Here is a 14,785-nt window from a genome sequence, read left to right as displayed (position 1 = left end):
AGCCTGAGGTTTCATTCCATAAAATCTCTTGTGTATTGGAAGGTTTATCTCCAGGTATTGTTGAATCTTATGACAATGTTTGTGCCATTTTGCTAAAAGGTTTAACTAAATGAATATGTTCCTGTAACAAGCTCATTGCTGTGTACTAAATGGTTTAAACATATGAGCTTATTCCACATGCTCATTTCTGTGAGCTAGTAGGTTTAATAAAAGCAACTGTTCCTAAAAGCTCATTGATGTTTTCTTGAAGGTTTTAGACTAAGCTGATAGAGATAATTCAAAGGTAAATTAAATGAATTTATTCATGGGATCTCTTTGTTGGATGTTGGAAGTGTAAAAGCTTGGTAAAATAGATTTAATTCCTTCAAGATGTCTAAAGCAGGTACACAATACATGGTATAAATGCAGATTGAAAACAGTATTACAACACTATAGCTGATGAATGCTGTTCAACATTGCATTTTTTTCTTTGCACCATGTTTTAATGTGGATGATGTTGTCTATGTTTATTTGGTTTTCATATGTACCCTTTATACTTTAGGATTTCTAGTTCTGGTGATAAATCTTCAATAGTGGCTTCAGTACAGGAAACCCCACAGCCGGAAGAAAAAGCAAGGATGGGGAGAAAAAAAATACAGATCTCTAGAATAGGGGACGAGAGGAATAGACAGGTTAGTTGACAAGAAAAAAGGGGGGATGGGGAAGTGAGGAATAGACAGGTTAGTTGACAAGAAAAAAGGGGGATGGGGATGAGAGGAATAGACAGGTTAGTTGACAAGAAAAAAGGGGGGGATGAATTTTCATCAAGCAGATGATATTATAAGTTAAGATAAGCTAGCATATGGGCTACCAGTAAAACAGAGAAAATCTTACATAAGAAGATTGATGTATTGTGATGAAAACAATGTTAAGAAATATTTGTGGTGGTTTAACTTTAGTTTGAGAGGTACTGGTCAGTCCTAAGTCATTAACGTGATGTGTATTGGTCTCTTCTGTTTATAATCATAATTAAAAGGTTAAAGTAATTACTTGATCAGCATATTGATTAGTTTTAATGTACTTTCCAATTAACGCAATCAGGTTTAGTAATTTAGGGGTATTGTTATACAGAAACTTGACACCCAGTTAGATAGGGTTAGTAATAGCTCAGTTAAGTACTATTTCATAATAAACATGCAAAATTAATGAACCACACTCTTTCATTATTGCCTATCATGTTTCCTATTATTTGGTCAGGTTTTTGTCATGACATCCTAATCTACCCTTAGAAATTTACAGGTAAAATTAATTATTTCTTGTATATTTTGTATCACAATCCTTACAAAAAGTGAAAAACTTTTGCTTACTCAATTTTAAGAAATTTACCAATTATCATGAGCTAAATAGCATGTCATAAGAAAAGGTGCATATACTAGATATATGTTAGAACTAGACTAAAAAAGTTTCTTAAGATTGGTATCATATACAGCAGGGATAGCACTTCAGTTCGCTAACTAAATTTCCAGAAATTGATTAATTATTAAAGTAAAGAACTAAACAGATATGAAGAATATTCAGAAACTATGTAATACCTTTATAGAGACTGTTCATGGCTTTTTGTTCACAACAACAATGTTATCATTTAAGTCAGAGAGATTTAAAGGACAGTTTTATACTTGCTTGCTTTATTAACAATATCACTTTCTAAAACAATACCTTTTTATATCAAATATCTGCCAGTCATGAATTCTAATAATTATGATAAAATTTGGTACAAGGTTTGACCAAGTTCTGTGTCCTTCTCTTAAAGTGTTTAGTTACAAAAATATTGCATTCATAGAAAAGCTGGTTCAACTGAGAAATACATTTTATGAATAATGTGAAGAATTGTTTGTTTCCTTATTAAGCTAAAGTGTAATGTATATTTAGAATGCAGAATATATGTATGTCAATTCATAGTAACTGTTGAAATAAACATTTTGGGGATTTTCTTAGTAAATATAACTGCAACATAGTTGTTGAAATAAAAAATGTTGAGATTTTTTTAGTATAGAAAATAACTAAATGAATTGAGTCAGCAGTTTCCGATCGTGCGAGGGCTGTTACAATAGCCAGTCAAGGTCGTTAAAAACTTCCATCATTGAGCCAAAATTCTGATTTGTAAATATAATCAATGAAAACACAAATTTAGTTGATAAGTTTTGTTTTGGAAAGTGCTCAGATAATCCTAATCCCAAGAGACCCAAGACTGGTACTTGAATAACAAATAATTAAACTGTAATTAGAATTATACAGTTAAATCAGCTTAAAGTCTGTAGAAGTCAAAAATTGGTAATGTCCATTTGACAAATCAGAGAGGTGAAAATATATAAAAGGGTCTTTCCCTGTCCAGCTTAAACATAAACATATATAATAGATTTACTTTGTTTACTTTACAATATCAGATTTGCAATAATTTTGGGTCATGGACAAAAACAGATTAAAAAACTTTAAATTCTCACAAAATTTACAAAGTTATTTTTTTGTTTTCAAGTCTATACTGAAATATTGTAAGATGATGATACTTAGAATCTTGTTGCCACTTTGTAGCATCTTCAGATGATTTTTTAACCATTTCTGATTATCTTTTCAACTATAACTATATATGCAAAAGGTGTACATGTGTTTCTACAAGGTTATTTAACTGTAATTTTATAGAGGTGTTAAATCTCCTTCAACCTAGACATTCATTGTACAAAAGAAAGTAGATTTATCCGGTCGTCATAATTATGTGATAGTATCTTACGGTTTCTCCATAATTGTAGGTTTTTATATCGTGGGTGGACCATTTAAATTGTAACATAGAATTGTCCCGTAGTTTGAGACTGTGTATGGGTCCTCTATATAATTGCACTGGTATCCTTACAAGTGTAACTTAAGACAATCGAACCATGTGACGTTTTGTTAAATCGTGACTGAAACCAAAATATGTTTGAAAGTAATATTGACTCCTTAGTAAGTAAACAATAAAAAACAAGTGCCATCGTTTCTCTGTTGAGATGTATCTAGGTTGTACTAGTAGTTAAATTATATAACAAGGTGTTTTCTCGTCACAAACTCTTCATTTATCATGTGAAACTTAAATCTCATTGGTCAACATCGGGAGCATTTCCTATTCATATTTCATCCGAAAACATATACAAACAAAAGCAGCATTTATATGAGGTTTTCCTGTTTGTTATGTAACAATTAGCTGATTTGGTGGCAATTGGAATGATTTTTGATTTTGGTAAAGTGAGTGCCATTTATAAAGTATTTTGCCTGTAGGGAGAGTGACCTTTTTAAACACTTCTTTATAAAAGGGTTTGATTGTGCCGGGTAATGATACCTAATTTATTGATTCCATTTGTTAAGTAGTTTGACTTTGCCTGAAGTGACTTTTACTGACTCAGTTAGAATTTTTAAGGATGTGTTGCTTGTAGGTTAGGTAATATATAAAAAGTGAAATAATTATTACCAAAAACTTTTGATAGCCCTGAATATAAGACCAACCAACAACACCCAACTCACACAAACAAAAAAACATGCAACCAAAAGCAGACAACAATGAACTACACATAGTCAAGAGAGCCTGCCTTGTACTTGTTTCATTCTGAATTGACTCCATCTATAGCAGATAATAGTTGATATTGCCTACAGTAACAGTCAGATCTGTTCATGACTAGGTGGAATGTCTATGAGGTTCTTTCCTATAATTTAAGATAATCATTTTAACCTCCTTAATTCCTCATTTCATGCATATTTTTCAATAATTTTCAAGAAGAAAAACAACATATGTCAGTCTTTAATTTGACATGTCCATCAGAATTTGAGCCAGTCCAGTACCTATATATAGAACTGCATGACCACAATTAAGGACCATCTGTTGAGTGCTGATTTCTAATAATAACTGACATAATTATTTTACTAATTAAATATTGATTTATTCTTTCCTTTTCATTTTCTGTACATGGCATTGGTGACAACTCTGGTTTAAATTGCCTCCTTCTGTAGTTTAGTATAAAACAAGTCACTTTCAAGCTTAGCTGTCATCTGAAATAAACGTTTACATCATAAAAGAATTTGTTGATTCAGTTTATGTATCATGGTTGTAGAAGAATATGAATCTTCTATATATGGGATTCAGTATTTATATTAGACACAACTCATTGACACAAACAACCAAATGCTATCTATCAAGATATGGTTATTTTATACAGTATCAATAATACTTGCTTAATAGTAAGAACATTCTAGTAGCAATAAGAAGATTATCCACAAGAGGTTCTCCTGCAGATTCTCCCCATAAGATTATTTTTAAGGGGAGATATCTCACCAGAAGCTGTTACTTTTAACAGGTTTATATAGTTATTGTGCTGGTACTTATACATGTTAAATTAACTCATTGACACAAAGAACCAAATGATATCTACATGTTATACTGTCTAAAACAAAAGAAAGTCTCTAGTCCTGAGTCTATCATACTAAAAGAACCAGAAATTTGGGGTGTGTTTGGTATCAATTTGAAGCACAAAGTCCACATTGGAAATGAGAGCTCAGCAGCATTAGCTAAAGGTGACCTTCATGTTCTGATTGAGAAAATTACATTAGAGTTTGATTTCATAAAGACTTTTTTCTACTTGCAGGTGACATTTACCAAAAGAAAGTTTGGTTTAATGAAGAAAGCCTATGAATTAAGTGTCTTGTGTGACTGTGAGATAGCCTTGATTATATTTAACAGTGCCAACAAGTTGTTTCAGTATGCCAGTACTGATATGGACAAAGTCCTCCTCAAGTACACAGAGTATAATGAACCTCACGAAAGTCGTACAAACAAAGACATTGTAGAGGTAGGTTTGTAATACTGTGGATTAAATTATTTTTTCGTGGGTTCCAATTTTTCATGAATTGAGGAAAATTTGCATATTCGTGGATATTTAAATTCATGGTTTTGGCAAAGTCTTCATTCATTTCTTTATAGAATTTGTACATTTATATTTGTGGTTTTCCTGAACCCACAAAATCAACAAATTAGTATCCATGTAAATAATGCTGATTTGGCAGATTCTTGCAATAATAAGAACTCACATTCTGATGTCTTGTACAAAAATCTATAAGCAACTTGTCCTCAAATCGCAAAAACTGATCACATATCGTTTATTCATTTCAAAATTGCAATGATAAATTCTGCCAATAATTTCTGAATTTAACTTATTATTTTTCGGCAAATGACTGATTTACTTTGTTAAATATTCAGTGACAAATATTTCATGCATAATCAGTTTCAGAAACATCTATTTTGATAGAGAAAATGTATTATTATTCTCTTACCAACATAAAGTAATAATAATCTTTCATAGGCGACTAAATGATAGTTTTTTTTGTTGTTAAAGGACATAATAATAATAATAATAATAATCTTTATTTCAAGAGGGTATGCTCAATTAGTACAAACACTATTCTCCCTTGAGGCCCTCACATACAGTTATCTATAACTGTTACATCTTTTTCATTTGAACTTTGCATGGTCAATAGTTGTCTCATAGGCAATCATATTGCATCTGTTCCTTTTTATATTAAATATGATGAAAAATATAGATATGAACAGTTTTTTCACAGAAATCTTTATATGGATAATGCATAAAAAAGCAAATCCCCATCTAATATAAAATACAATTTCACAATTCCAAAAAAGACAGGTTTTTATGTAATAAAACATGCAGTATATCCCTTTTAGATTTTATCTAACATAACACATATTTATTCATGAGGAAAAAGGTGTCAATGTTTGTAACATCTGGTCGATGGTATATTATATTTTGTAAAGTTTATATTGTCAGCTTGACATGTATAAGTAAAAAAAAAAAAACTACTAAAGCAGAAAATGAAATACCAATTAAAAAAAAATCAAAGAAATTTGTATTTTTTCAAAGAAGAATAAATGTAACAGATTTGGTCTCTTGTGGAGAGTTATCTCATTGGCAATCATACCACATCTTCTTTTTTATAATTATTTAATATCTTTGTATTTGTGTTGATTGAGTCCTTGATATTGAACATATTAAAACAGCGTTTATAAGTAAATGCACTTATAAGTATATCTAACATACATGTATACATTGTAAAAAATAACTCTACAGGATGTTATAACCCTTGTAAATCTATCTGAATCTGTATGGTTTTATAAGCTGTTATAAGTATTTGGTCCAAGTGCTTTTAGATATACTTCTACTTGATACAGACTTGATGTCCGATTAGATTTTATATACAGTTTAAGTGTAATAAGGTTAACCTAATTAAGACTAAAAAGTCTAGTATGGAAAGACAATGGATGAGAAATTCATAGAAAAATTTTGGTCCAAGTGTTTTTAGATTTATATCTAGATTCAGACTTCAGATGTAGATTAAATTTTATATACAGTTTAAGTGTAATGAGGTTAACCTAATTAGGACTAAAAGTCTTAATATTCAAAGACAATGAATGAGAAATTTGTCAAATATTAAAAGACAATGGATGAGAATTAATTAAATTCATAGACAAATTTGCAAGCATACATCAGTTTTCGTTATGATATATAGGTATAAAGATGTCTTAAATTGAGAGCAGACTGTGGGCATGATCTGATAAGAGAAGATGTTTATGAATCAGAATATTATCTTTCCCTTCCTACTTACGTTGGATTAAACAGAGATGTTTTACCTGAATCAGATAGAATGTTAATGAACGTACATGTGGTCAGAAGACTGTAATAATTAGCTATAATATCTGTCTGTGTTACCACCATCCAATAGGGAGGTCTTTAGTTGGGAAATAAATACCCTCTACACCTTCTATCTAAAGTTTTCCATCGTTAGTAACTGTTGGCAAGACACTCTATTTTTCTGAAAAAACTTTAATTTCACATCATTTTAAGAAGCATTAATATAAATATTTCTTCTGTGACTTTTTATACTTTTTCTATTCAATTTCCAAACAACAAACTAATACCAGGAAAATGAAATACCACTAGTATTTTCTACTTGTGGTGCATGATGAATGCACTATTTGGGATGATATATTATTCCTAGAAATTAAGAAAGAATGCACAAATTTCCAATGATTGATAATTAAAAAAAAAAGCAGATAGTATGGTTTTAAAATATGCAAGTTTATAGCAAATATAATGTTCTTCTGTCTATATTTATTAAGGCAAGTAAAAACATTAAAGGATTCATTTGAGGAAAAAACTAGAAAAAACTAGCCAATTCATCAATTGAACTGACACATACTATGTTCTGGGCTGAATATGGATATCTGGTATACAAGTTAGTTTCAATCCATGTTGCTATACTACCATTATATATTAAAATATCTTGAATTTGTAAATTAAAGTTGTGTCGGTCTGTGTTTCCTCATATTACCTCCAGAAGAAAACCTGGTAGAGAGCCAATTACAGCCTGTTTATAGGTACAAGTAATAGATTCTGGCATTTACCATGTCCAATAGTTCACCAATTATCTGATATTCAGTAATTAGTCCTGAAAATCTGCTTCATTTCATTAATTAAAAGTACATTCTACATACATTGTCATAACTGATACTACAACTTGTCTTATCCCTAATCCGTGGGCATGAGGCTCAAGAAGGGAAGTAGGATCTATCTTCTATCAAAAACACTACTTTTCTGTCCTTTTCAGAAATACCATAGAAGATCCTTTGTATTAACTATGACATACCCCTCACATATCCCTTAACCATGTATATTCAGAAACTGCTGCTTTTAGTGCCAATCAGAAACACTGCTATCTTGACATTCTACATATATCCACTGCACTTTCTTCTTCCCTCCTAAATACTAGGTCACTTAATCCCACCAAATATGTCAATAGTGTCCATCCCACCAACATCGACATCAGCATCCTGTACTAACTTTGATATCAGGTCATTTTTTGCCAACACTGACACCAGGGCTCTTTTTGCCAACCATGACATCATGGCACATGTAGGCAATCATGACATCATGGCACATGATGCAAACTTTGACACTAGGGCACTTTTTGCCAACTTTGACATCATAGCATATGTTGCCAACCTTGACACCAAGTTAATTTTTAGCCAACTATCATACCATGGCACGTGTTGCCACCCTGAACAACCTTGACACCAGGGCAGTTATCACAAACCTGAAATTGACATCAGGGTGTTGCTGTCAGCCCAAACATCTGAATGTCAAAGTATTAAATTTTATAGTCCCAGAAACAAACTGAATGAATTGATGTTATCAGTAAATTTGTTTAATCTGACAAGTACTGGGAAATCTGTCATGTTTTCTAAACAGATATCAAATAGTTTGTCATAGCAATCTATAGGCCATGGGAATTATTACTACATTGTCTAAAACTAATAATCTGCTTGTCAGAATATATAGATGATTTGTATTATGGACATATACTCTTGTAAAGGTATCACAAATTATATGTGTATGCACGGACAATCATTACTTTTTAGCTTGCCTGCAGGCTTTTATTTGGATTCTGGATTTAGAAATGTCTTGTCTTTTATATTTAATTTTTTTCACATCATTAATCTTGTTATTTGAATGTAATTTAGGTTATAAAGGACTGATTGATAAGTAACAACTAATGATAGATAGTCTTCAGGTCACTTCCTCAACTACAAGCACATGCATTTTAAGCACATTTTCTCAAGTGGTTTCTTTTTAGTTTTATGAGTTAATGAGCCTGTTCAAACTAAGGTCAATTGAGTGAGGCTTTGTTTTATTTGGCATTTATATATAAATATAGATTGAAATGATGTTTAACTAAGGGAGGTAAAACATGATATTCATTCCTTATTCACATTAAATAAAACAATGGCCAGGACTTTAATATTCAGGTAGGGGGCGTAGCGTAAGTGAACCCCCAAAATTTTTTCAAAGCATGGATTGTCCTTAGCTTAATTAAAATATCTGAAAAGAATCAAGAAGAATATTTCAAAATTTTACCTCGAATAAAATTTCGCCTCGCTATACCCTTGTCAAAAATTTAAGCTTACGTCCCCTGTAATCTCAAATCCTAGATCCACCCCTGATGGCAGTGATAATCTTCTGTTTTATGTGTTTTTGTTGATCTTGAAACTATTTATGGTTGAAAATATTAGTTTCTTGTTCAGTGACTCATTATTTTCATCATTTGGGATTTTTTAAGGTTTTGCTACTTAAATGCTTTGCAAAGAATACAATGTGCCTGAAAAAAAAAGCCACTCTTTCAATCTGATCATTATTTTATTTCCAAAATTAACTATAACCTTGAACCACAAGCATTTTCCTTGTAATTCGCAACCACAACACCAAATGTTAAACTGAAATAAAAAAAAACGTCTCGTCACAGCTAATGGAAGGTGTCTGTGGTTAGCACCACTACATGAACAACATGAACATAAAACCTATGATTGTTCATATTCCTATAGAAGTCAGTACACCTGGTGATTTAATACTCTTGGTATATGCTATGTCTCATCACATAATTATCTTTACTGCTAGGGAATATTAGCACTCATTAAACAATGCAAGAAATGCTTGTCAAATTTTATGCTGGCAAAAATCTGCATTCCAATATATAAAGTGATATAGGATATAACAGATATCTGGCAATGAGAAATACATTCATTGAATGTTTGTAAACAAAAACACTCATGAATGAAAATTACATAGTAAAAAGAATTTTAGGAAAGACCAGAAATAGATACCTTAATATAACCATATATTAATCTTAAAATAAAACAACTTTGTGTCTACATAACCTGGGGAACATTTCAAAGGTATGTGTATCACTAATGTCAGTTTGACTTGAAATTTTGCCAAATGTTGAAAAACATGTTTACTTGATAAATGAATAAAACAGTAAATTAATCATATCGTGAAAAAATTGTTTTGATTGTTTGGATTAAAATATGTAATCAGAAATAAGTATGAATAGATCCATTCTTAAAAGATTTATAAGATTCACTTATCAACCTCTTACACGATAGATTCCATTTTAACATCACGAAGGATTGTTTTGAGACAGTCCCCCATTGTGAGACATGAGAAGAGCTGTTTCTATATTGATCTCAACCAAAAATAGACAGACCACAAGAGTACCTTGAAGTACAGAAATATCTGGCAGCTTTAGTCGAATTATCTTTGTAATCAGTGTAAATATTGACTTTTCTCCTAGTTCTCACAGTCTTGGCTGATAAACTTTCAGGTAAAATCAGACAGGAATAAAAGCTGATATAAATTGTCTATCAGCAACCAGGGCAATAATTGTGTAACAAGCCTTGAATACAAAATTTCTCGCAAAATTTACCAATCTCTAAAAGTTGTAAAACAGATTAATACATCACTTCAACCACAAAAAGGTAGTAGATGTCTAAATTGTCCAGTATTCTCAATTTTTGGACTGTTTATTCCTCCTTCATTAATTCAAACCATTTAGTTTTTTAAGGACAATATTTTATTTTATTTGGATGAATCTTTAATCTGTATGTTAGGCATATACAGCTATGTCTTGTTGTACACTATATATAATAATTCTTTTTCCTTTTCTCATTTTTTGACTGTTTGTCCCTCCTTCATTAATTCCAAAAAATTTATTTTCTAAAAATAGATTCATCCCGCTGTCCTGTCTGTTTAACAGTTGGGTTGTAAAATGAAGCTCAAAGATTTATTCATACAATTAAAAGTCATCACAAGAAATTTTTGGACTTTTCTTAGTACTGTCACAGATCGAATTGCAGCAATGGTTGTACTTTGTATTAAAGTGCATCAGGATGGTATGATTATTCATTACTCAGGGTCAGGGATCAACAATATATAGGCTTTTAATGACTCAAGTGTGAAATAAAAAAATATATTTCACAGATTTTATTGTAGTCTATGTCAAGTTGTAAATTTTACTGTCAAATATTTCAATAGATATATTGACAGTTTTGATGCCTGATTGACAGACACGAATGATGTCATATCTGTGATTAATATTTCTGTGTATTCATTTTTTATTTTATTCAATATGTCTGCATGGTTTATGCCCCTTTACCTAATGTTTCTTGTCTATCATATCCATTTTACTTCCATGGTCTATCTCAGTAAACCTCTATTTTAAAAACATTATACTGTGCAAAGTTCTTTAAGATAAATATTCTTTAAAAATTGGACTCTTTTGCAATCAAACTTAAATTTTTACATGATAAAATAGCAAGGATTACTATTGTCAATTTACATATGATTTATGTATAGAGAGTATTTCTCCTCATTGCATACATTACAATCCCTAATTAATCTTATACTTATATTGATTTATAGCTTAATATTGTGTCAGTTAGAGGTTACACTTTATTTGTTGATAGGAGGAAGCAGTTTTCTTCTAGTCACTAAATCGGTACAAAATTAAAAACTAGTTTTAAAATGATAGTATACATCGATTTGTAATCAATACCAGCTGTTAGTGATACTTTTTTGCTAACTTTATTTAGAATGAAGATGAACTTATAAATGTCTTTGTGAACCATATATTTTAAAGTACATTCACCTCAACTGCGCAAAATTTTAATCAAATTTAAAGGGTAAGGAAGGCATAAACATACTTTTTGTTATAACACTATTTCATTTTTTTTGAAAATGAAATTCATTTAAATTGCATCTATACAGTTTAACATCTTTAGACCAAGTAATTCTGTGTTGGTATAAAACTGAATAGGTTTTCTGGAGACATGAAGATTTGGCTGTTGATTTTGATCAATGCAATTTTATAGGTGATTTTTAGGTCAAAGCTTTATAAAGTGATGTCAAAAACATCAAACCTTTTTCATATTATGTAGGTAAAATATTTTATTGAATAACGCTTGATTACTTCATGTCCCATAAACTGATCTCATCAGTGCAGAAAAGGAAGCTGTCCACGATGACACATGTTATGGTGACTTAGTTACAAATCAACAATCGTCTTACGACCGAGGACATCTTGTAGAGGACCTAGGAACTTGGCTTTCATTATCAAATTAAAAAATGTTTGTTCACCCTTGAAATGAAAAATCTTTCGATTGAATGATAAGTACTTTTGATGCTTGTTAAAGTTCATTGACAATAAAGCACAAAAGACTTGCACTTAGATTTTATTTAAACTTTTAGTTCAGAATTTTGCTTATTAAGTATAATATTGAGATAATGGAATTTCCCAGTTAAAAGTATGATACTAAACATCCGTTTCATACAAGTCGATCAGAATGATGTTTATCTATGGTTTTTAAACCAATATTAACTTAAGAATACAGAACAAATATATTCCTTTGTATAACGGCTCAGTTATTGTTGATAAAATTTGTAAGGGTTGTAAAATACTGTACAGTTTGACCAATTGGATTATCTGGGACTGTTCAGGTGAATTTAAGTCCAAATAAACCCTCTAAGGTGACAAAATCTATTGACACTAAGTCAATGTATAAATGTTGAATCATGAAAAATTGGTAAATTATTACTAAATCACACCATGGAAAATAAAATAATTTTATTTAAGTTCCCAATATTTTCAGCAAATAAAAATAATAATTATAAATACATTGTTGTACAATTGCATATTTATAAAAGTTTCTCCCATAGAAGAAGGGAAAAAAAAAAATGATTCATAAAATGGTACTTCATTCTATGTTGAAACAGAAAGAAGATATTAAACATTGACTTTACAACTGAAAGGAAAAGAAATCTATGATCTGTCTACATACATGTTGATCAGAAATCTTGAAATAAATATTGGTTGCCGATAACAGCTGACCTAATTGGCAATCGCTGCAAAAATATATCAGAACATATACATGCTCAAAGCAAGTCATGTATTTCTGTTGATAAAATGCAAAGGGGTTTATTGTTTTCACTAGTTTAAAAAAAAGCTGATAAAATCATTTAAATGAATGGCAAAATTTCATCTCTGCAAAAATCGAATTAATTCCAAAAGTTTGTCTGAGGGATCATCACCATCTCAATGCATATATAATTCACAATTCCAAACTGTCCTCTGACTGAATATCACCTTCTCAGTACAAATATAACTAAAACACAATTCCAAACAATGGTCTTACTACCTAATCTTAGTACATGTCACAATAGTCTACTTATGAGAAACACCTTGTTTGAGTGCATATATGTATATACATTGTCAGCTGCTGTATACTTATTGACTTTCTGTTTTTGTCTAGATTTTATATTAAACACAGTAGAGCAAGAATATACTGCAAGAAATCACCTGCAAGCAAGAGAAATTTCAATCCCAATCAGATTTATGACGCATTCTAACATCTACACATTACACAAGCAATTTGTTTTCTGAAATAAATCATTTCTCTTCCTTTAACAGACTTAGAGCAAGTTATATTTGACATTGTGCTAAATTAACTTTGTACTTTTATTATTTCAGACCTTAACAAAAAAAGAAAATAAAGGGTGTGAAAGTCCGGAACCAGATATGGATCCATACGGAAATTCATTAACACCAGATGAGAAATATTCCCGATTAAATGAGGAGTATCAGAGAGCAATCCAACATCAAAATTCGATGAGAGTAAGTGTATATATAAAAGGTGCCATTAATTAGATATAAATCCTATTACTACCTTGTCATCAATATTAATGTTGTCCATTGACGTCAGTACGTCAGAAAGGAGACTAAATGCTTCCTGATCACCGTTCTGCTATGGATACAAAATTTTTTTAAATGTTGGCACTGCAAATTCCTGTGTGGTCTTCCATTATTTAATTAATAACGGGAATTTTGTTGTATAATCGAAGAATGAATTGATTATTTATGCTGTGTAGGAGTTTTGTAACATTGTGATTATATCATTAATTGGAAAAAGTAAACATTGTTCAATTTTATATGTGAATATCTGATAGTCAAGTCAAAGTTTTCAGGGTAAATTTCATCAGAACAACAATCGAACAATATCAGGCTACCAAAAATCAGACGTGTTTTTTAAAACAATCTTAAAGAAAGCTAAAATACCTACTTTTCTACCTAGGAAAGCTTAAGAACCCATTATCCTACCAAGGAAAGCTAAATTACCCGTTATTCTACCTACAAAAACTGAAAAAAACTTTTATTCCACCTATGAGTGATAAAAGACCCATTATGCTACCCAGGAAAGCTAAACAAACCATTATTCTATGTAGGAAAGCTTAGCTGCCCATTATTCTACCTCAGTAAAGCTAAACAGACAAATATTCTACCTACGAAAGCTAAATTGCCTATTATTCTTACTTGAAAAGCTAAGTTGCCCATTATTCTACATGGGACAACTAAATGAACCATTTTTCTACCTAGGGAAGTTAAATGGCCCATTATTGTACCTAGGAAGGCTAAAGGACCCATTATTGTACCTACGAAAGCTGAAGGACCCATTATTCTACCTAGGAAAGCTAAATGACACATATTCTATTTAGGAAAGCTTAACGACCCATTATTCTACTTAGGAAAGCTTAATGGCCCATTATTCTACCTAGGAAAGCTTAACAGCCCATTATTCTACATAGGAAAGCTAAACAATCCATTGTTCTAATAAGAAACAGGTTGGGAATGGAGCTTACCAAAGATCCCAAAAATAGAGAAAATAATGAACACAGACTACACAACATTTTGAGTGGAAAAATCTATACATTTGTCCATTAAGGAGAGCTGGACCTCCGTCTTTTAAGTCTGCCTCTGTTCAATAGTTATCTTAGGTATGAGGCTTATAGGTTGATAGCCAGACACGCGTTTCGTCTACATTAGACTCATCAGT

The 14,785-nt window shown here is 31.0% G+C and overlaps 1 protein-coding gene across 8 annotated transcripts in view; it reads left to right on the top strand.

The window, feature by feature from the left end:
• LOC134715081 (myocyte-specific enhancer factor 2C-like) overlaps positions 1-14,785 on the top strand; it is an 80,591-nt gene that overhangs the window by 59,162 nt on the left and 6,644 nt on the right. For all 8 annotated transcript variants that reach the window (XM_063576966.1, XM_063576970.1, XM_063576969.1 and 5 more), the window contains 3 exons: positions 542-671; positions 4,644-4,847; positions 13,426-13,569. In XM_063576966.1, the coding sequence (XP_063433036.1) occupies positions 618-671; positions 4,644-4,847; positions 13,426-13,569 (402 nt within the window). In that variant the 5' untranslated portion in view covers positions 542-617. The remainder of the gene's footprint in view (positions 1-541; positions 672-4,643; positions 4,848-13,425; positions 13,570-14,785) is intronic.

The sequence above is a fragment of the Mytilus trossulus genome, chromosome 4, assembly GCF_036588685.1.
Source record: "Mytilus trossulus isolate FHL-02 chromosome 4, PNRI_Mtr1.1.1.hap1, whole genome shotgun sequence".
Lineage (NCBI taxonomy): Eukaryota > Metazoa > Mollusca > Bivalvia > Mytilida > Mytilidae > Mytilus > Mytilus trossulus.
Note: the sequence above shows the minus strand (reverse complement) of the source record. Positions and strands in the feature narration are given on the sequence as shown.